We start from the raw sequence: 22,845 nt of genomic DNA on the forward strand, positions 1-22,845 counted from the left end.
ATGAGGAAGTACGGTCATCTTGAACGAGGGTCACTTGAAGTGTACTGTTTGTTAGAGGCGCATGACCAGAAAGCTAGCTACAGTTTGTTTTAATCCTGTATTGAACACAGATCATCCCGTCTTCAATTTTATTGATTATTTACGTAAAAAAATACCTAAAGTTGTATTACAAAAGTAGTTTGAAATGTTTTGGCAAAGTTTACAGGTAACTTTTGAGATATTTTGTAGTCACGTGGCACAAGTTGGAACCAGTGTTTTTCTGGATCAAACGCGCCAAATAAATTGACATTTTGGATATATATCGACAGAATTAATTGAACAAAAAGGACCGTTTGTGATGTTTATGGGACATATTGGAGTGCCAACAACAGAAGCTTGTCAAAGGTAAGGCATGAATTATATTTTTTATTTCTGCGTTTTGTGTCGCGCCTGCAGGGTTGAAATATGATTCTCTCTCTTTGTTTACTCTGTTGCTATCCTCAGATAATAGCATCGTTTGCTTTCGCCGAAAAGCCTATTTGAATTCTGACATGTTGGCTGGATTCACAACAAGTGTAGCTTAAATTTGGTATCTTTCATGTGTGATTTCATGAAAGCTTGATTTTTATAGTAATTTATTTGAATTTGACGCTCTGCATTTTCTCTGGCTTTTGGCCAAGTGAGACAGTAGCGTCCCGCCTAAACTCAGATTTTTGGATATAAATATGAACTTTACCGAACAAAACATACATGTATTGTGTAACATGAAGTCCTATGAGTGTCATCTGATGAAGATCATCAAAGGTTAGTGATTAATTTTATCTCTATTTCTGCTTTTTGTTACTCCTCTCTTTGGCTGGAAAAATGGCTGTATTTTTCTGTGACTTGGTTCTGACCTAACATAATCGTTTGGTGTGCTTTCGTCGTAAAGCCTATTTGAATTCTGACATGTTGGCTGGATTCACAACAAGTGTAGCTTTAATTTGGTATCTTTCATGTGTGATTTCATGAAAGCTTGATTTTTATAGTAATTTATTTGAATTTGCGCTCTGCATTTTTACTGGCTTTTGGCCAAGTGGGACGTTAGTGTCCCACATATCCCAGAGAGGTTAACGTGGGAAAAATATCGGCATAGTAATGAAGTTGTCTTTTTTTAACTTGAGAGCGAGTTGTCAGAAACGCGATCTGTTGCTCTAACAACATACAGTTGGATGTCTAGAGCTACCTTACTGTAAGGCTCATTTCATTACGGCAGAGTGGGAGATAAAAAGCCATGTCCTTCAAACACGTCCCATTGAGAGTAGTCACACCAGTGTAAACTTGGGGGAAGAGCTAAGGGAAGTAGTTGCAGTGTGGAAGTAGGAGAGGGATAATGTAATGATTCCTGTGACCACTGACAACGCTAGAAATACTGCAAATGCAGTTGCACAAGCTGGACTGGGGCCACAGAGCGGATGCTTTGCTCACGTTATTAATCTAGCATCTCAAAAAGCAATGTCAGTGAATCCAATCTCTCGCCTCCTAGCAAAGATCAGGAAAATGGTATCCTTCTTTCATAAAAGCACAACTTCTGCACATGTTTTCAAGATAAAACAGGAGATGCTGGAGCTGCCAAACCACAAACTAATCCAAGATGTCCCTACTAGATGCAATTCAAGCCATGACATGGTTGAGAGATACCTTGAGCAGAAAGTTGCGGTGTATTCTACACTGACTGATCAAGCTGTGAGGAAGAACGTCAAAGATATTGTGACTTAGTCTGAAAATGACAAACAAGCAGAGGAAGTTATCAAAGTGTGCAAACCTCTCAAAACAGTCACAGCACTGATCTGCACTGATAACATTCCATCAGTTTCCATGGTCCTGCCTATGAAAACAATTATCCTGAAATCAATGGTGGCATCTTTGAAATTAACCAGTTAAGCTAGTTGAGAACAAGTTCTCATTTACAACTGCGACCTGGCCAGAATAAAGCAAAGCAGTGCGACAGAAACAACAACACAGAGTTATACATGGAATAAACAAGTGCACAGTCAACACAACAGAAAAAAAAGAAAGTCTATATACAGTGTGTGCAAATGGCATGAGGTGGTAAAGCAATAAATAGGCCATAGTAGCAAAGTAATTACAATTTAGCAGATTAACATGTGATAGATGAGCAGATGATGGTGTGTAAGTAGTGATACTGGTGTGCAAAAGAGCAGTAATGTAAATAAAAACAATATGGGGATGAGGTAGGTAGATTGGGTGGGCTATTTACAGATGAACTATGACCAGCTGCAGCGATCGGTTAGCTGCTCAGATAGCTGATGTTTAAAGTTAGTGAGGGAAATGTAAGTCTCCAGCTTCAGCGATTTTTGCAACTCGCTCCAGTCACTGGCAGCAGAGAACTGGACAGAAAGGAAGGCCAAAGGAGGTGTTGGCTTGGGGATGACCCGTGACATATACCTGCTGGAGCGCGTGCTACAGGTGGGTGTTGTTATCGTAACCAGTGAGCTGAGATAAGGTGGAGCTTTACCTAGCATAGACTTATAGATGACATGGAGCCAGTGGGTCTGGCGACGAATATGTAGCGACGGCCAGCCGACGAGAGCATACAGCCGACGAGAGCATATGCAGTGTTGGGTGGTATAAGGCGCTTTGGTAACAAAACGGATGGGACTGTGATAGCAAATTAGATTTAGTCTGAGTAGAGTATTGGAAGCCATTTTGGAGATGACATCGCCGAAGTCGAGCATCGGTAGGATAGTCATTTTTACGAGGGTAAGTTTGGCGGCGTGAGTGAAGGAGGCTTTGCTGCGAAATAAAAAGCCGATTCTAGATTTGATTTTGGTTTGGAGATGTTTGAATATGAGTCTGGAAGGATAGTTTACAGTCTAGCCAGACACCTAGGTATTTGTAGTTGTCCACATATTCTAGGTCAGAACCGTCCAGAGTAGTGATGCTAGTCGGGCGGGCGGGTGCGGGCAGCGAACGGTTGAAAAGCATGCATTTGGTTTTGCTAGCGTTTAAGAGCTGTTGGAGGCCACAGAAGAAGTGTTGTATGGCATTGAAGCTCGTTTGGAGGTTAGTTAACACAGTGTTCAAAGTAGGGCCAGATGTATACAGAATGGTGTCGTCTGCGTAAAGGTGGATCAGGGAATCACCTGCAGCAAGAGCGACATCATTGATATATACAGAGAAAAGAGTCGGCCCGAGAATTGAACCCTGTGGTACCCCCATAGAGACTGCCAGAGGTCTGGACAACAGGCCCTCCGATTTGACACACTGAACTCTGTCTGAGAAGTAGTTGGTGAACCAGGCGAGGCAGTCATTTGAGAAACCAAGGCTGTTGAGTCTGCCGATAAGAATACGGTGATTGACAGAGTTGAAAGCATTGGCCAGGTCGATGAAGATGGCTGCACGGTCCTGTCTTTTATCGATGGTGGTTATGATATCGTTTAGTACCTTGAGCGTGGCTGAGGTGCACCCGTGCCCAGCTCGGAAACTGGAATGCACAGCGAAGAAGGTACGGTGGGATTCGAAAATGGTAAGTGATCTGTTTGTTAACTTGGCTTTCGAAGATTTTAGAAAGGCAGGGCAGGAGGGATATAGGTCTGTAACAGTTTGGGTCTAGAGTGTCATCCCCTTTGAAGAGGGGGATGACCGCAGCAGCTTTCCAATCTTCTGGGATATCGGATGAAACGAAAGAGAGGTTGAACAGACTGGTAATAGGAGTTGCAACAATGGTGGCGGATAATTTTAGAAAGAGAGGGTCCAGATTGTCTAGCCCAGCTGATTTGCACGGGTCCAGGTTTTGCAGCTCTTTCAGAACCATCTGCGATCTGGCCCCTCGATTAGCTGCGAGGGGTGCGGAGCTGTTGACCGGGGTTGGGGTAGCCAGGAGGAAAGCTTGGTCAGCCGTAGAGAAATACTTATTGAAATGTTCGATTATCATGAATTTATCGGTGGTGACCGTGTTCGCCTAGCCTCAGTGCAGTGGGCAGCTGGGAGGAGGTGCTCTTGTTCTCCATGGACTTTACAGTGTCCCAAAACTTTTTGGAGTTAGAGCTACAGGATGCAAATTTCTGTTTGAGAAAGCTAGCCTTTCATTCCTAACTGACTGTGTCTATTGGTTCCTGACTTCCCTGAGCAGTTGCATATCGCGGGGACTATTCGATGCTATTGCAGTCCGCCACAGGATGTTTTTGTGCTGGTCGAGGTCAGTAAGGTCTGGAGTGAACCAAGGGCTATATCTGTTCTTAGTTCTACATTTTTTGAAAGGGGCATGCTTATTTAAGATGGTGAGGAAATTACTGTCAAAGAACGACCAGGCATCCTCGACTGACGGGATAAGGTCAATATCTTTCCAGGATACCTGGGCCAGGTCGATTAGAAAGGCCTGCTCGCAGAAGTGTTTTAGAGAGCGTTTGACAGTGATGAGGGGTGGTCGTTTGACCGCGGACCATAGCGGATGCAGTCAATGAGGCATATTGGAGGTGTATTTGGAGGGCAATAATATATAATATCTAGGAGGGTGCCCATGTTTACGGATTTAGGGTTGTACCTGGTGGTTTCCTTGATAATTTGTGTGAGATTGAGGGCATCTTAGATTGTAGGACTGCTGGGGTGTTAAGCATATCCCAGTTTAGGTCACCTAACAGAACGAACTCTGAAGATAGATGGGGGGCAATCAATTCACATATGGTGTCCAGGGCACAGCTGGGAGCTGAGGGGGGTCTATAACAGGCGGCAACAGTGAGAGACTTATTTCTGGAGAGATTCATTTTTTAAATTAGAAGCTCGAACTGTTTGGGCATAGACCTGGAAAGTATGACAGAACTTTGCAAGCCATCTCTGCAGTAGATTGCAACTCCTCCCCCTTTGGCAGTTCTATCTTGATGGAAAATGTTGTAGTTGGGTATGGAAATCTCAGAATTTTTGGTCGCCTTCCTAAGCCAGGATTCATAGACGGTAGGATATCAGGGTTGGCGGAGTGTGCTAAAGCAGTGAGTTAAACAAACTTAGGGAGGAGGCTTCTGATGTTAACATGCATGAAACCAAGGCTTTTTCGATTACAGAAGTCAGCAAATGAGAGTGCCTGGGGACACACAGGGCCTGGGTTAGCCTCCACATCACCCGAGGAACAGAGGAGGAATAGGATGAAGGTACGGCTAAAGGCTAGCAAAACTGGTCGTCTAGTGCGTTGGGGACAGAGAATAAAAGGAGCAGATTTCTGGGCGTGGTAGAATAGATTCAGGGCATAATGTGCAGACAGGGGTATGGTGGGGTGCGGGTACAGTGGAGGTAAGCCCAGGCACTGAGTGATGATAAGAMAGGTTGCATCTKTGGARATGCTGGTTATACTGGGTGAGGTCACCGCATGTGTGGGAGGTGGGACAAAGGAGGTATCTGAGGCATGTACAGTGGGACTAGGGGCTCCGCAGTAAACTAAAACAATGATAATTATCCTAAACAACAGTATACAAGGCATATTGACATTTGAGAGAGACATAAAGCGAAGCATAAAGCAATCACAGGTGTTGATTGGGAGAGCTAGCTAAGTCAACAACGGGTAAGACAACAACAGCTAATCATCTAAGTCAACAACAACAGGTAAAATAGTGATGAATGGGCAGAGAGGATCGGTTAACTACACACAGGGRCTGAGTTRSYGGSKMHGGCCGACAGATAAACAAAGGTAAACAAAGTGGAGTACCGTGATAAATGAACAGTCCAGCAGGCATCAGCTATGTAGCCAAGTGATCATAGGGTCCAGTGTACAGCAATAGATGAAAAAGGAAAGCCGCTAGGTAGTCGTTACTACGCTAGCACGCAGGAGACACGGCGTTTAAAGTTAGCAGTCCGGGTTAAGTAGAAGCGTCTGCTCCGTCATCCGGCAAAGGCCGGTTGAAGGCACAGCTGATGGAATTACGTCTGCGGAACAGTCGTGGTGGTACGGCGGAACGCCATGTCGACGAAGGGACTGGGCCAGATGGCGAAAGAGCTATTGAAGTTGTTGTAATTTCGTTTGCTAGCCGGGAGAGGCACCTGGCTCAGGGCTAGCTTCGGGGCTGGGTCACTCAGTGGCAGCTAGCTAGCTGTGATGATCAATGGTCCAGGGTTTACGGGAGAAATCTGGCGTTGTAGTGGAGAAAAACAGTCCGAGGCTGGCAGGTATTATCCAGGCTAAAAAAACATCTGGTGACTGAGCAGAGGTTAAAGGCCGCTAGCAGTGGCTAACAATGACTAAATAGCTAGTAACTTAACTAATTAGCTGGCTACCTTCTGATGAAAGTTTTGGCTATAGGGTCTAAAGAAATTTGCGGATTCGTGTCACTGAGTGAGGCGGGTTACCGGAAGGTATATTTAATTTAAAAATGGAAAAAGAGATTGAAAAATAAATTGGAATATATACAGAAAATATGAAAAATACAAAAAGTAAGTGATAGGACAACAAACCACGTCTGGACTGCTACGCCATCTTCATCTGATGAAGATGAACCCGCAGTAAGGGGTGTCAAGACTGCTATCAGAGTTAACCTGGAGCCTAGATATGCTGGCCCCGGTGTCAAAGACTTCTTACACAAGAGCACTGCTTTGGACCCCCGGTTCAAGTCCCTACTGCACCTGGATGCTGCTGCTCGTCTGAGAGTCTACAATGAAATCACAGCAGAGATTGTGACCAATATTTAACAGGTATTTTATTTATTTTGTTAATGTGACATTTATTAATTAGTGATTTAACAATTCATTATTAAGCAGTAATTGTAATTGTCATAATAGTGTCTGATATTTCTAACAAGAAATCATATTTTTAAAGCCACTTCAGAGATAGTAATCTTTATCTAATTTAATTCTGCAGGGTCAAGCCACAGATACCACAGGAGCCAACCCCTCTCAAGAGACGGCAGACAACAGGGGTTCTCCTCCAGAAAAGAAGTCTGCCATGGCTGAGCTTTTTGGGGGGGTTGTTCACGACCCAGGAGCAGGGAACCAAGTCAAAGGTCAAGGTCATAGAGGAGGAGGTGACCTCATACAGGGAAGTGGAATGTATTCCCCGGATGCTGATCCACTTACATGGTGGAAGACCAAAGAGTTAATATACCGTCATGTTGCCATGTTAGCAAGGCACTACCTGGCTGTGCCTGGGACCTCTGTCCCTAGCGAGAGGGTATTCTCCACAGCAGCTGACATTGTCACAGAAAGCCGATCTGTGCTCACTGCAGATAATGCGGATAGACTAATCTTCTTAAAGAAAAACTTGAAAATCTGATTAAAAAAATTATATTTTTTTTCAAGTAACCAGTCTTAAGTGGTCCTATTTTGTTTAAGGCACTGCTATGTGACTTAATTTTGATATATGCTGCTGGACTATGCACTCTTGTTGAAATTCTGTTTTAATTGACTATTTTATTTCATGTTATAAGGCAGGCACTGCTGTTTTTTTTGTCCCTTTGTTTCCATATGCTCCTGGGAATTCAAGCTACCCATGTTTACTATTATAATAAATGGAAAATACCGAACTGTGACACAACCATATCGTACTGAACCATGAGTTTTGTGAACTGTTTCACCCCTAGTGTCTGTGCGTAAACGCATGTGTGTACGGGACTCACCCCGGGCAGCAGGTCCTCTGGTGGGACGGGGGAGATGGCCTCTCCATCAGGGCCGCATGCACACAGGCTGGGGGAGATGGTGGGGGACTCGTCTATGAAGGGCATGGTCTCTGAACCGTCCTGACTCTTACGATCCTCTGCTGCATCACCGTCATACCCGTCTGTGTTATAGTTGAAATCTGAAGGAGAGAGAGGAGAGGGGTTAGGATACAGTGTATAAAGAATGATGGGAAACACAGACCCATGTTGAAGAGAGAGTAAGATGGAGAGGGTGGGGGGAGAGAGCGAGAGAGAGGGTGGGGGGAGAGAGCGAGAGAGAGGGTGGGGGGAGGAGAGTGAGAGGGGGGGGGAGAGAGAGGGTGGGGGGTGGACAATGAGAGCGAAAAGGGAACTAATGTGGGAAATGTGTAGCCACTGTCTCTTATACACATCTAGATGTGTATAAGAGACAGGAGAGAGGGTGGGGGGTGGACAATGAGAGCGAAAAGGGAACTAATGTGGGAAATGTGTAGGCTGGACATTCTGGACAAGATAGATTGAACCTGTCCCACAACAAGCTGGACACAGCTGAATGAATACTGTAGTGCAAAAACTAGTATGTTATCCAGGGCTATAGGCTACTACAGAAGAACTACTACAATACAGAGCAGCTGTGGCATTACTAGATAATGCCATTGCTGAGGATACTTGAATAAGCACAAAAGCACATATAGTACCAGTCAAAGGTTTCAGCACACCTACTCATTCAAGGGTATTTATTTTTACTATTTTCTACATTGTAGAATAAAAGTGAAGACATCAAAACCATGAAATAACACATATGGAATCATGTAGGAAGCAAAAAAGTATTTTGACATTCTTCAAAGTAGCCACCCTTTGCATTGCTGACAGCTTTGCACACTCTTGGCATTCTCTCAACCAGCTTCATGAGGTAGTTATCTGGAATATATTTCAATTAATAGGTGTGCCTTGTTAAAAGTTCATTTGTGGAATTTCTTTCCTTCTCAATGCATTTGAGCCAATCAGTTTTGTTGTGACATGGTAGGGGTGATATACAGAATATACTCTAGCCCTATTTTGTAAAAGACCAAGTCCATATTATGGCAAGAACAGCTAAATAAGCAAAGATAAACGAGTGTCCATCATTACTTTAAGACATGAAGGTCAGTCAATCCAGAAAATGTCAAGGACTTTTAAGGTTTCTTCAAGTGCAGTCGCAAAAACCATCAAGCGCTATGATGAAACTGGCTCTTATGAGGACCGCCACAGGAAAGGAAGACCCAGAGTTACCTCTGCTGCAGAGGTTAAGTTCATTAGAGTTACCAGCCTCAGAAATTGCAGCCCAAAAAAATGCTTCAGAGTTCAAGTAAGACACATCAACATCAACTGTTCAGAGGAGACTGTGAATCAGGCCTTCATGGTCAAACTGCTGCAAAGAAACCACTACTAAAGGACACCAATAAGAAGAAGAGACTTGCTTGTGCCAAGAAACACGAGCAATGGACATTAGACAGTGGAAATCTGTCCTTTGGTCTGATGTGTCTAAATTTGAGATTTTTGGTACCAACAGCCATGTCTTTGTGAGACGCAGAGTAGGTGAACGGATGATCTCCGCATGTGTGGTTCCCACCATGAAGCATGGAGGTGGTGGTGTGATGGTGCTTTGCTGGTGACACTGTCAGTGATTTATTTAGAATTCAAGGCACACTTAACCAGCATGGCTACAACAGCATTCTGCAGCGATATGCCATCCCATCTGGTTTGCGCTTAGTGGGGCTATCATTTGTTTTTCAACAGGACAATGACCCAACACACCTCCAGGCTGTGTAAGGGCTATTTGACCAAGAAGGAGATTGATGGAGTGCTGCATCAGATGACCTAGCCTCCACAATCACCCAACCTCAACCCAATTGAGATGGTTTGGGATGAGTTGAACTGCAGAGTGAAGGAAAAGCAACCAATAACTGCTGAGCATATGTGGGAACTCCTTCAAGACTGTTGGAAAAGCATTCCAGGTGAAGCTGGTTGAGAGAATGCCAAGAGTGTGCAAAGCTGTCATCAAGGCAAAGGGTGGCTACTTTGAAGAATCTCATAAAATATATTTTGATTTAACACTTTTTTGGTTACTACATGATTCCATATGTGTTATTTCATAGTTTTGATGTCGTCACTATTATTCTACAATATAGAAAAGTCAAAATAAAGAAAAACCCTTGAATGAGTAGGTGTGTCCAAACTTTTGTCTGGTACTGTATATAACCAATGTACTGTTTTGTAAGATGTAACTAAGACAAAATGAAACAGACTGTGGGTATTGGGTGCCTACAATACCCAACTGTAGTGTGCGTAGGTCGCAAGCCCATAGTAAGTCAATAGAGCTAACTGGCTAGCTACTACTGTTATCTAGCCAAATAATTGTTAGCTAGCTACCCACGAAGAATTGACATCTACCTTGGATAACATTGGTTTTAGTTAATTTTTTCCTGTTATACTATCTGGTTAGCTACATTATTACGATTCACATGTAGCTAGCTGATAGTTACAGTATGAAGTAAAACATTTGCTTTCTGTATATCTTGTTTCATCTCTATTGCCATTGTCCTGGCTAGATGTAGGAAGGTTCAGTAAATGGGTAAGTCCATCTTCAGTCAATATGGCTACGTAGCTAGCTAGCTAGCCACAAAGAATTGACATTAACTCTACCGTGCATTACATTAGTTTTAGGTCATTTTTGCCTGTTAAAACTAGCTGGCTGGCTAGCTAGATTACAATGACTCGCATATATCTATCTGATAATTATAAAGTAATATGTTTGCTTAGAGTATATCTTGTTTCTTCTCTATTGTTGCCATTGTCCTGTCTGGAAGGTTCAGTGAATGGGGAGGTGCAGCGTGAGGTAATACAGTAGGGGGAGTGCTACTGCTTCTCAAATGTAATGTTTTTTGTGTTCTCCACACTCTCGTTCTCACAAGAACGAACTCAAGAGAATGTCCTCGGACAATGAGTGTGGAACACGGTAGTATGCATATTGAGAAACACCCTGTGTGTTCCCATGAATGTCTAGGCCCTTCAGCTAGAGAGACTCTGGCTAGAAAGCCTCTCTCCACAACACACAGTAGTATTGAAAGGATCTAGCTGTGATGACCAAATAGAAAATTAAAGCAGTGTCAGAGAGAATTTGAAATCCTCAGTGGCATATAGGCCTACATAGACAATAGAGGCCTAATATGAACCGGACCCAGAGGGGCGGGATCAACCCATCTGTCAGTCACTGACGTGGTTGACAACACAGCCAATGGACCACCCACCTGTCACTCAACTACCAGATCCTCCCCATACACCACAGAGGCTTGCCTGTGTTGCCATGCAACGCGTCATGCCATCTGTTTTGCTGGGTGACAAGGGCATGAGAGCCAGCTGACTGAGCACAGGGCTATAGAGACATTCTAACTGCAGCCATATGGCTTTACATGCTTTATTAAGCACTGCTTATTCAAAACATAAACCTTCTGTACATGACTGGTAATTCAGACTCATGTGAAGCCCTATGGACCCCTTTATATTCCACAGTGTAAATCTTAATACAGCATCATTGATTTGTAATAAAATGTGAGACCAGCAGCCTGTCATCGTTGCCAGTATTGGCTATTAAAATATTGCCATTGTGGTGTCTGGTAAGTAAAATATGGCAAGGAAAATCACATGACGGGGAGTTTACTTATTTTGTACATAATGTTGCTGCTACCATCTCTTATGACCTTAAATAACTTCTGGACATCAGAACAGAGATTACTAACCTCAAACTGGAAGAAGGTTTTTTCTTTAACGAGTCCGACAAGAAGGATATACTGCTTTCCCGGGAACAGGCCGAAATACCCGTCATTTGCGAGAAAAAAAGACAGAGAAAAAGGGGGCTGAGGTCGGGCTGCCTTCTGAGAATTCGTAGGCGAGCGAGTAAACTCCCACTGCCATCCGTTCTATTGGCCAACGTGCAATCATTGGAAAATAAAATCAATGACCTACGATCAAGATTATCTTACCAATGGGACTTCAAAACGAATATCTTATGTTTCACCAAGTCATGGCTGAACAACGACACGGATAATATAGAGCTGGTGATATTTTCCATGCACCGGCATAACAGAGAAGCTACATCTGGTAAGATGAGGGGTGGGGGTGTGTGTCTATTTGTCAACAACAGCTGGCGGGCGATGTCTAATATTAAAGAAGTCATGAGGTATTGCTCACCTGAGGTAGAGTACTTTATGATAAGCTGTAGACCACACTATGATAAGCTGTAGACCACACTATCTACCAAGAGAGTTCTGATCTATATTATTCGTAGATGTCTACTTACCACCAAACTGATGCTGGCACTAAGACTGCACTCAAACAACTCTAATAAGGCCATAAGCAAACAAGAAAATGCTCCTCCAGAAGCGGCGCTCCTAGTGGCAGGGGACTTCAATGCAGGCAAACTTAAATCCGTTTTACCTCATTTCTACCAGCATGTAACATGTGCACCCAGAGGAAATAAAACTCTTGACCACCATTACTCCACACACAGCTCTTCCCCGCCCTCCATTTGGAAAATCTTAGCATAATTATTCCTACTTAAAAGCAAAAACTAAAGCAGGAAGTACATGTGACTTGCTCAATACGGAAGTGGTCAGATGACACGGATGCTACGCTACAGGACTGTTTTGCTAGCACAGACTGGAATATGTTCCGGGATTCATCCAATGACTCTCTCTATACCATTTATATTTCATATACCTTTGACTATTGGATGTTTTTATAGGCACTGTAATATTGCCAGCCTAATCTCGGGAGTTGATAGGCTTGACTCACAAACAGCGCTGTGCAGCAAGCATTGCTAAGAGCTGCTGGCAAATGCAGTAAAGTGCTATTTGAATGAATGCTTACGAGCCTGCTGCTGCCTACCACCGCTCAGTCAGACTGCTCAATCAAATCATAGATTTAATTATAATAAACACAAGAAATACGAGCTTTTGGTCATTAATTTTGTCAAAACACGGAAACTATCATTTCAAAAACAAAACGTTTATTCTTTCAGTGAAATACGGAACCGTTACGTATTTTATCGAATGGGTGGCAACCCTAAGCCTAAATATTGCTGTTACATTGCACAACCTTCAATGTTTTGTCATAATTATGTAAAATTCTGGCAAATTAGTAAGCAATGAGCCAAGCTGCCCAAACTGCGGCATATACCCTGACTCTGCGTGCAATGAACGCAAGAGAAGTGACACAATTTGCCTAGTTAATATTGCCTGCTAACATGAATTTCTTTTAACTTCTTATGGCTGCAGGGGCAGTATTGAGTAGCTTGGATGAAAGGTGCACAGAGGTGCCCAGAGTAAACGGCCTGCTCCTATGTCATAGTTGCTAATATATGCATATTATTAGTAGTATTGGATAGCAAACACTCTGAAGTTTCTAAAACGGTTTGAATTATGTCTGTGAGTATAACAGWACTCATAWGGCAGGCAAAAACCTGAGAAGTTCCACTTCCTGTTTGGAATTTATCTGGGGGTGCCAGATTTTCAACCAAGCTCTCATTGAAAATACAGAGAGATATGGATGGGTTTTCACTTCCTACGGCTTCCACTAGATGTCAACAGTCAATAGAACTTAGTCTGATGACTCTAATGTGAAGGGGGGCCGAAGGAGACAGGAATGAGTAATCACTTCCACGAGCTGATCACGCATTCACCATGCGCCTTCACATGAGTAGGACGTACGTTCCATCTCTCAACTGAAGTCAATGTAGTTCTCCGGTTGGAACGTTATTCAAGATGTATGTTAACAACATTCTAAAGATTGATTCAGTACATCGTTTGACATGTTTCTACTGACTGTAACGGAACTTTTGGACATTTCGTCACGTTATAGTGGTCGCGCTTTGTGACTTTGGTTAGGGCTTTTGGTAAACAATTCCAAAGTAGCTAATTGGACATAATTTAGAAATGTCCTTATTTTTTTATGAAAAGTACATTATTGTACATTAAAATTACATCAAATTGATCAGAAATACAGTGTAGACATTGTTAATGTTGTAAATGACGATTGTAGTTGGAAACGGCTGATTTCTTATGGAATATCTACATAGGCGTACAGAGGCCCATTATCAGCAACCATCACTCCTGTGTTCCAATGGCACGTTGTGTTAGCTAATCCAAATTGATCATTTTAAAAGGCTAATTGATCATTAGAAAAATATTTTGCAATTATGTTAGCACAGCTAAAAACTTGTGTCCTGATTAAAGAAGCAATAAAACTGGCCTTCTTTAGACTAGTTGAGTATCTGGAGCATCAGCATTTGTGGGTTCAATTACAGGCTCGAAATGGATAGAAACAAAGGATTTTCTTCTGAAACTTGTCAGTCTATTCTTGTTCTGAGAAATGAAGACTATTCCATGCAAGAAATTGCCAAGACACTGAAGATCTCGTACAACGCTGTGTACTACTCCCTTCACAGAACAGTACAAACTGTCTCTAACCAGAATAGAAAGAGGAGTGGGAGGCCCCGGTGCACAACTGAGCAAGAGGACAAGTATATTAGAGTTCTAGTTTGAGACAGACGCCTCACAAGTCCTCAACTGGCAGCTTCATTAAATAGTACCCGCAAAACACTAGTCTCAACATTAACAGTGAAGAGGCGACTCCGGGATGCTGGCCTTCTAGGCAGAGTTCTTCTATCCAGTGTCTGTGTTATTTTGCCCATCTTAATCTTTTCTTTTTATTGGCCAGTCTTAGATATGCTTTTTCTTTGCAACTCTGTCTAGGCCAGCATCCCGGAGTCGCCTCGTCACTGTTGACCTTGAGACTGGTGTTGAGGGTACTATTTAATGAAGCTGCCAGTTGAGGACTTGTGCGGCGTCTGTTTCTCAAACTAGACACTCTAATGTACTTCCTCTTGCTGAAGTGTGTAGCGCGTAAAATGTGTCTGTCCTCAGTTGCAACACTCACCACAGAGTTCCAGATTGCCTCTGGAAGCAACATCAGCACAAGGACTGTTCGTTGGGAGCTTCATGAAATGGGTTTCCATAGCCGAGCAGCTGCACTCATGCCTAATATCACCTTGCGCAATGCCAAGCGTCGGCTAGAGTGGTGTAAAGCTCGCCGCCATTGGACACTGGAGCAGTGGAAAAATGTTCTCTGGAGCAATGAATCACGCTTCACCATCTGGCAGTACGACGGACAAATCTGGGTTTGGCGGATGCCAGGGGACTGCTACCTGCCCCAATGCCATGTGCCAACTGTAAAGTTTGGTGCAGGAAGAATAAAGGTCTGGAGCGGTTTTTCATGGTTCAGGCTCCTTAGTTCCAGTGAAGGGAAATATTAATGCTAGAACATACAAAGACATTCAAGACAATTCTGTGCTTCCAACTTTGTAGCAACAGTTTGACAATGCCCCCGTGCACAAAGCAGGGTCCATACAGAAATGGTTTGTCAAGATCGGTGTGGAAGAACTTGACTACTTGACTAGCCTGCACAGAGCCCTGACCTCAACCCCATCGAACTCCTTTGGGATGAATTGGAACACCGACGGTGAGCCATGCCTAAATCACCCAACATCAGTTCCCTTTAAAAAGGTGAAATTGTATTTCACCTTTATTTAGCCAACAAGTTCTCATTTGCAACTGCGATCTGGCCAAGATAAAGCATAGCAATTCGACACATACAACAACACAGGGTTACACATGGAATAAACAAAACATACAGTCAATAATACAGTAGGAAAAAATGCTCTAATGCTCTTGTGGCTGAATGGAAGCAAGTGCCCGCAGCAATGTTCCAAAATCTAGTGGAAAGCCTTCCGGGAAGAGTGGAGGGGGGACCAACTCCATATTAATAGCCATGATTTTGGAATGAGATTTTCAAGGTGTCAACAGTTTTGGTCATGTAGTGTACATAATCCTATCGTTATGTTACGAAGTTACAGTCTAAAGCTTTTATTACATAGCCCAAATGTATTCTTTTTCCTTATATTATCTACAGAGTTAGAGGCCTGCATGCTTGGGAGAGAATCACCATATCATTAGACAGAGCTACATGAAGATGGAGAATGGATAACGGCCTCAAAGATAAATAGATAGCCTAACACTCCTCTTAAGACAGTCAAACATTCCCAACAAACTGTCCCAACATTCCTTGCTTTTCCAGAATTCCCAGTTGGAAGATTCACAGAATAAGCTGAAAATCCAGTCTAACTAGTGGACTGCCACCTCCTACCCATCATGGTGTATCCAGTGGGAGGGGGTTGAGGGGATCTAACACGGGGAATGGGGTGAATGTAGGTCAGCCAGTGGGCCTCTGCTCTCTCTCTCTCACTACACTGCCTGCAGCTCTCCAACACACACAAAGACGCTGGCCTTTACTGTCGGTCTCCACTGCTCTCCGTTTATAGGTTTGCCGGTCTGTCTGTGTTTCTATCTATGTGTTCCCATTTGCATGTTCTTTGCACACACTGTGTGTGTGTGTGTGTTCCTTTGTGCCTGTGTGTGTCTATCCGTGTGTGCTTGTTTGTGTCTGTGCGCGCGTCTGTGTTTCTATCTGTGTGTGGCAGTTTCTGCAGGTGTGTTAGTGCTGAGCGATTAACTGAAATGTCTGTTCTTTTTCGGTTCTTAAACTACTCTGAACAAAAATATAAATGCAACATGTTAAGTGTTGGTCCCATGTTTCATGAGCTGAAATAAAAGATGACATTTTCCATTAATTCTGTGCACACATTTGTTTACATCCCTGTTAGTGAACATTTGATCCTTAGTCAAGACAATCCATCCACCAGACAGATGTGACATATCAAGAAGCAGCATGATCGTTACACAGGTGCACCTTGTGCCGGGGACAATAAAAAGCCACTCTAAAATGTGCAGATTTATCACAACACAATGTCACAGATATGTCAAGTTGAGGGAGCATGCAATTGGCCCACCAGAGCTGTTGCCAGAGATTTTAATGTTCATTTCCATACCATAAGCTGCCTCTGTCATTTTAGAACATTTGGCAGTACGTCCAACCGGCCTCACAACCGCAGACCACGGGTATGACGTTGTGTGGGCTAGCGGTTTGCTGATGGCAACGTTGTGAACAGAGTGCCCGATGGTAGTGGTGGGGTTTTGGTATGGGCAGGCATATTTGGTATGGGCAGGCATTTCCTTACATGAACTAACTCAGCTAAATTGTTGAAATTGTTGCATGTTACGTTTATATATTTTTTCAGAATAATTGACCAATGTCAATTCAATTATTTGACTTTCATTTAGTTTTTTTCTGTGAGCTCAACGCGCACATTGCACAGTTTCTCTAGAGAAATCAGATCCAGGCTTAACTCTGATTTAGTAGGGAGTTGTAGTTTCCAACAGGACAATATTCCACATAATTACCACGTTTTATGTCCTAAACTAACGACAATGACCATAATCCATTGCGCATCTACTTGTCCGGTCTGTTTTTTTTTATGCCTGCTACGGAAGAGAAACAAGAATGCGAGAATGTGAGATGATACAGAGAGCAGCTGTTACTTTGCGAGATATCTCTGACTTAGATCATGTATTTCCAGGTAGCGGTCCACTCTCCCAACTCCGTCCGGCTTTCAACTTACTCTTGAAAGTTGTAATAGTAGAATGCACAAGGTGCAATTTCAAAAATGAGATAGTACATCATCAGTTTTCCTCGTCACGTCAGTCATTGCATACCTTAGAGAGCTATTTATCATTTGTAAGTAATGTCCAGATCAACTCGTCCATGTCAGCTAATGTTTTTTAGTTTGTTTTTTTAGTCCATAGATTTTGTTGTAATGTTTGTGTCCCCCAAATATCACATGAACACACATTAGACATGGCAAAATGTATAGAATTGCAAGAACATTAGCTTTATAACTGCACAATTCTCTGCACCCCATGACAAAATATGTAGAGTTATAGGAAATTGAGCTTCTTTTTTTCTCTCCACCAACAAGAGGGGTGTGAACAGTTTGTCATTAACAGTGCTTGTGCCCATAGAAATAGACGTGGGGGGGGTGCGGGATGTTCCCCAATGCTGGAAGGGGGGCCTGGGTGAAAAAGCTTGGAAACCCCTGATCTGTGATTGATAGTTGGTATTCAGCAGTCATAAAAGTATGCCTTATTTACTTTGAAGAACTACAAAATAGTGATTTTGTCGGACAGCAGAGACAGCAGCTCTATGGAGATGCGAGGATGACTTGGAATTAAATAATAAAGTCACCAAATAAAACAAATGTAATAGACTAATATAATATTTAAATTATTGTGTAAAGTGGATAAATTATGGTTAATAAGTGAGCCGTAATGGGAAGTCACTACCATCATGGGACTTTCACTAATTGTTTTATTCTGTGTTGTTACAGCATTCAACCCACATATTGCATAGTGCATTTAATGTAAAAATAAATCGTTTCGGACTGAAACAACCTCAAAAAGCACTAATCGCTCTGCACTAGCATGTGTCTGTGTGACTTTTATATGTCTCAATGTAAGTTAGTCAGCATGAGTACATGATGTGTGAGTGTGGAAGTGGTCACAATCATCACCTGTTTAACTGATTATCCTAATTAGGCATGTGTAGCTGTGACGGACAGACAGGGCTAACCTAGAAATGCCTGTCTGCCTGACTGCCTGGGAAACACTCATTAAGAGGCTTCTTCATTAAGGAAAAATTAAGTGTACAACTGTGACCAGTTCCCAGAAAGGCTCTGTGTGCGTACGTCTGGCACTGCATTCAGATAAAACATACAGGCTTCCGGACTCCCGAGTGGCGCAGCGGTGTAAGGCACCGCATTGCAGTGCTAGAGGTGTCACTACAGACCTGGGTTCGATCCCGGGCTATGTCACAACCGGCCATGATCAGGAGTCCCATAGGGCGACGCACAATTGGCCCAGCGTCGTCCGGGTTAGGGGAGGGGGCTTTACTTGGCTCAACGCGCTCTAGCGACTCCTTGTGGCTGACCTCGGTCGTCAGGTGATCAGCGTTTCCTCCGACACATTGGTGCAGCTGGCTTCCGGGTTAAGTGGGTGGGTGTTAAGAAGCGCGGTTTGCGGGTCATGTTCCGCCGGAGGACGCATGACTCAACCGTAGCCTCTACCGAGCCTGTTGGGGAGTTGCAGCGATGAGACAAGATCGAAATTGGGGAGAATAAAGGAAGTGTAGTAGGTCAAGGAGATAAAGACGTCCTCCATAAACAACCATAAAGTCCCAGTAAACACTGAGCTGGTGCATCACTAATTCATTGTATGGTAAAGGCCAGAGGGAAAGGCCACAGAGAGAGACTGGCCTTTATCTGTAGTGATGGACTACTAAAACAACAGGGCAGAGAGGTGCTAGAAACAGAGCTGGTTGAAGCACTGCACTGAAAGAGACAACTCTGAAACCAACACACATTGTAGAGCTAGGCTAACTAATAAAAACACATTTGGTGAACAGTAGTACCATTCCTAAAGAGAATCCCAGTCCAGAGCAGTCATCATGTTAAATTACTTCAGGAGCTTCAACAGAGACATGAATCCAACTAACTAAAAGGAGAAAACACATCGCACCAAATGACAGTCTGCCGTTTGTCTACGTTCGATCGCTTGCTGAAGGAGCGGTGGGTTTTAGGGACCACCCTGTCGGTGGGCGTCTGACTGCTGAATTCGCCCATTTCTACATGTAGAGTCTGTTTGCAAATGATGGGCGGCAAACGCAACCGGTGTGTCCGTGCCTTAAGTCCATAAGATCCTGGTCCGACTGTGCCAATGATGCCGGAGTGCCCACATTGTGTTATTACTGAGGCAGAATGTACTTACTGTTTACTCAAGCAATAGATCTGTTGTCTACTCAAACTGAATATCTACTCTAAAGCTTACTGAGGCATTCTCCAACTATTCTGATTTATGATCATCTTGCAACAGCAGTTGTGTTCAGAACATCATAAAATGTGCATCCCTCATTCTAGACATTCCTCACAAGAATGACAAAGTGTAAGCATATTAGTTTCATTTTCAACAGTTAATTTCAATTAATTTCAACACAAGGGGAGAAATAGCCTCAAAAACCCATTGTGTATATACAGTGAGAGGCCATTCTCTGTAGGCTAACATAGCAAGGAGGCTGTGTGTGAAATTCAGGAAGAGGAGAGTCAATAATCGTAGCGCTCTGTGTGCGTTAACAAATTACAAATGCAAACAGGGAAGAGGAAGACAGGTGGAGCGTGTAAAATTTGTACTTTTCTAGTGAAGAGAGAGAGAAGTGATAAGCCTATGGCCTACCTTTGCACTTTATACAAGCAAAATACCATTTACAGAAGGCAGCTGTGCAATGAGTGGTGAAAACTGAAAACGGGTCAGTTCACTTAACACAGGCCCTGGCCCCTTCCCCAAGCTCCACTAGTGCTCAGTGGTAAAAGCGGTCTTCCCAAAGGACACACACACACACACACACACACACACACACACACAAACATCCTCTTGCTCTCTCTCACACACACACACAAAGTACACACTCCAATCAGCTAATGCTTTCTGACAATCGAATCTCCCCCATTGCCAACACGCACAAAATCAATACTCTCCTATGTCTGTCAGTCGGTCAATGAGGGATTCTCCAGTTGAGCGGCGACATACTTACCCAGGCAAGTCTAACCTGCGATTACTTTTCAATGGAGTAGATATGTACTACCTCTGAGACTGACGGGTTTAGATGGCCCACCTTTAACATGAACGACACACAACTGACATGCTATTACATGACTTGTTTAACAAGTAATACAAAAAAACTAAGATATGGGTACTGGGGCCCTTGTTAAGTACCAAGACATTCACCCAAGACAATAACTCTAAGCACTAATCAAAATCCACAAAGAAATGGTTAATTGATCACAAAATCAATATTTTTCCAATGGCCATCTCAGTCTCCAGACATGAATCCAATTGGAAACCTGTGGTTTGAACTGAACAGAGCAGTCCATAAGAGCAGACGAAGGATATCAAGAATCTGGAAAGATAATGTATGGAGGCGTAATGGTCCAAGATCCCTCTCCATGTGTTCTCCAATCTCATGAAACATTTTAGAAAAAGGCTCAGTGTCTTTATCCTCGCAAGGGGAGGGTGCTAGAGTATTGAAAACAAGTATTGAAAACAAGCCAATAATTTTGACCTCTGTCTTTGAAGAATAAAATAAATATTACTTGTTAAAGAAAAAAATCTTTGAGCAATTGTATTAGTATAAAATAATATAAGTAAAAACATTTTTTTTTGCATACAATATAGCTCAGTATTTGTATTATTTATTTTTTACAGACTTTTTTGCTAATCTTTATCAAGGGTGCCAATAATTATGGACCTGACCGTACACAAGGGTCACAAATCTCACCATTTCAGAATGCCCACATAATAACACCACCATTCCAGAAGTTAAAATACAATTTCAATAAAATTCCAGGAAGGCATGAATCAATCACATCAAATACATTGACTACATGCAGAAATGGACAGACACAATACAGATAAACACAGTGAACCAACCTTACCATGATGATCATGGGGTGAGATGAGCGAGCGAATGGCGCACACAGCCTCAAAGAAAAAAGCCATATGTCCTTAACTTCTGTCACTTCAACACAACAAACAAAATCATCCAATCAACCTCAACACTCTATACCAAATCCACATAGGCAGTCCCTCGCAGTGAACTCAAAACACACACAGTTGAAAACACACTCCACAGCCTAGGGCTCAGCATAGGAGTAAAACCAGTGAGGTTTGTTTCAAATGGCCCTCATTCAAATTCCCATAGTCAAAGAGCTCAGGAGGAAACACACACAACCCAGAATGTTGTCTTCCCAGCTCTGATGTGAAACACCACAGCCTCAGTCAGTTCCTCTAAAATAACAGTCACCTGGTATAACCTTGCAATAGTCCTGATATTACCAGCACTAAAACACACACACACTAAAGCCCTGATATTAGCAGCACTATTACAGTGACGTAGGTCAGAGGGCCATGGTAAATCATTGAATTACATTAACAGTACAGTGTTTCCTCTCTCCACTGACTGCCTCTGATAGGGAAACAAAAGATTTACAACAGCGACAGTACAGTAAATGACAATGTTGCTATAGGAAACATGCCAAGTCATGCAAACACAGCATGAGCATACATACGGATTCATCTTCAATTCATGTGATTTAATGACTCCCAATTTTATGTGTCATGGTGATCACAAACAATGGATGATTATTGGATTTAAAGCCAAGTTATCATGTCGTTAGAGTGTATTGTGGAATTACATTCCCTTTGCAGTTAGATATGTCTACTATGAGGACTCGAAAACCACTGTCTGTGTACTATAGAGTATCTATGGGGCTCAGTGCTGCTTTGAAAAGCCAACAGGCAGTCATTTGTGTGATAGTGTGTTACTCACTCACTCCCTCTAAAATCACTTTCACTGTTGGTTTCCCTGAGGTAGCTCCAGTTTGACACAGTGCTCAGGGAAGGAAAAAGCGAGGGACTGAATGGAATACGTGCATACTGGATAACACAAAAACACACAGGTCACAATCTGTAGTATCCGAAAAATGCCTATAGATGTAGACAAGTAGATAAGAGCTGTGTGTGGAGTTCAGAGGTCACTCATTAGAACGCCTTTTAATCAATATAATCAATGTCCTATCTGTATTCTCTGATTAAATTAATGCAGCAGCGTGTGTGTGTGTGTGTGTGTGTGTGTGTGTGTGTGTGTGTGTGTGTGTGTGTGTGTGTGTGAAGCCTCTAGTTTGATCAATGAGAGCCGTGCTAATGGGCTGATAATCACAGTAACATGATGGAAGTCTTGTACTTAAAAAAATAAAATATTTAACCTTTATTTAACCAGGTAGGCCAGTTGAGAACAAGTTCTCATTTACAACTGCGACCTGGCCAAGATAAAGCAAAGCAGTGCGACACAAACGACAACAGAGTTACACATGGAATAAACAAACGTACAGTCAATAACACAATATGAAGAAAAAAAATCTATATACAGTCTGTGCAAATGAGGTAAGATTAGGGAGGTAAGGCAATAAATAGGCCGTAGTGGCGAAGTAATTACAATTTAGCAATTAAACACTGGAGTGATAGATGTGCAGAAGATGAATGTGCAAGTGGAGATACTGGGGTGCAAAGGAGCAAAAAAAAAATAATAATATGGAGATGAGGTAGTTGGATGGGCTATTTACAGATGGGCTATATACAGGTGTAATGATCTG

At 42.8% G+C, this 22,845-nt stretch overlaps 1 protein-coding gene across 1 annotated transcript in view; it reads right to left on the reverse strand.

The window, feature by feature from the left end:
- abr (ABR activator of RhoGEF and GTPase) overlaps positions 1–22,845 on the reverse strand; it is a 217,362-nt gene that overhangs the window by 127,560 nt on the left and 66,957 nt on the right. The window contains exon 2 of the mRNA XM_070449398.1: positions 7,578–7,756. Within this exon, the coding sequence (XP_070305499.1) occupies positions 7,578–7,756 (179 nt within the window). The remainder of the gene's footprint in view (positions 1–7,577; positions 7,757–22,845) is intronic.

The sequence above is a fragment of the Salvelinus sp. IW2-2015 genome, linkage group LG20 (genome assembly GCF_002910315.2).
Source record: "Salvelinus sp. IW2-2015 linkage group LG20, ASM291031v2, whole genome shotgun sequence".
Taxonomy (NCBI): Eukaryota; Metazoa; Chordata; class Actinopteri; order Salmoniformes; family Salmonidae; genus Salvelinus; species Salvelinus sp. IW2-2015.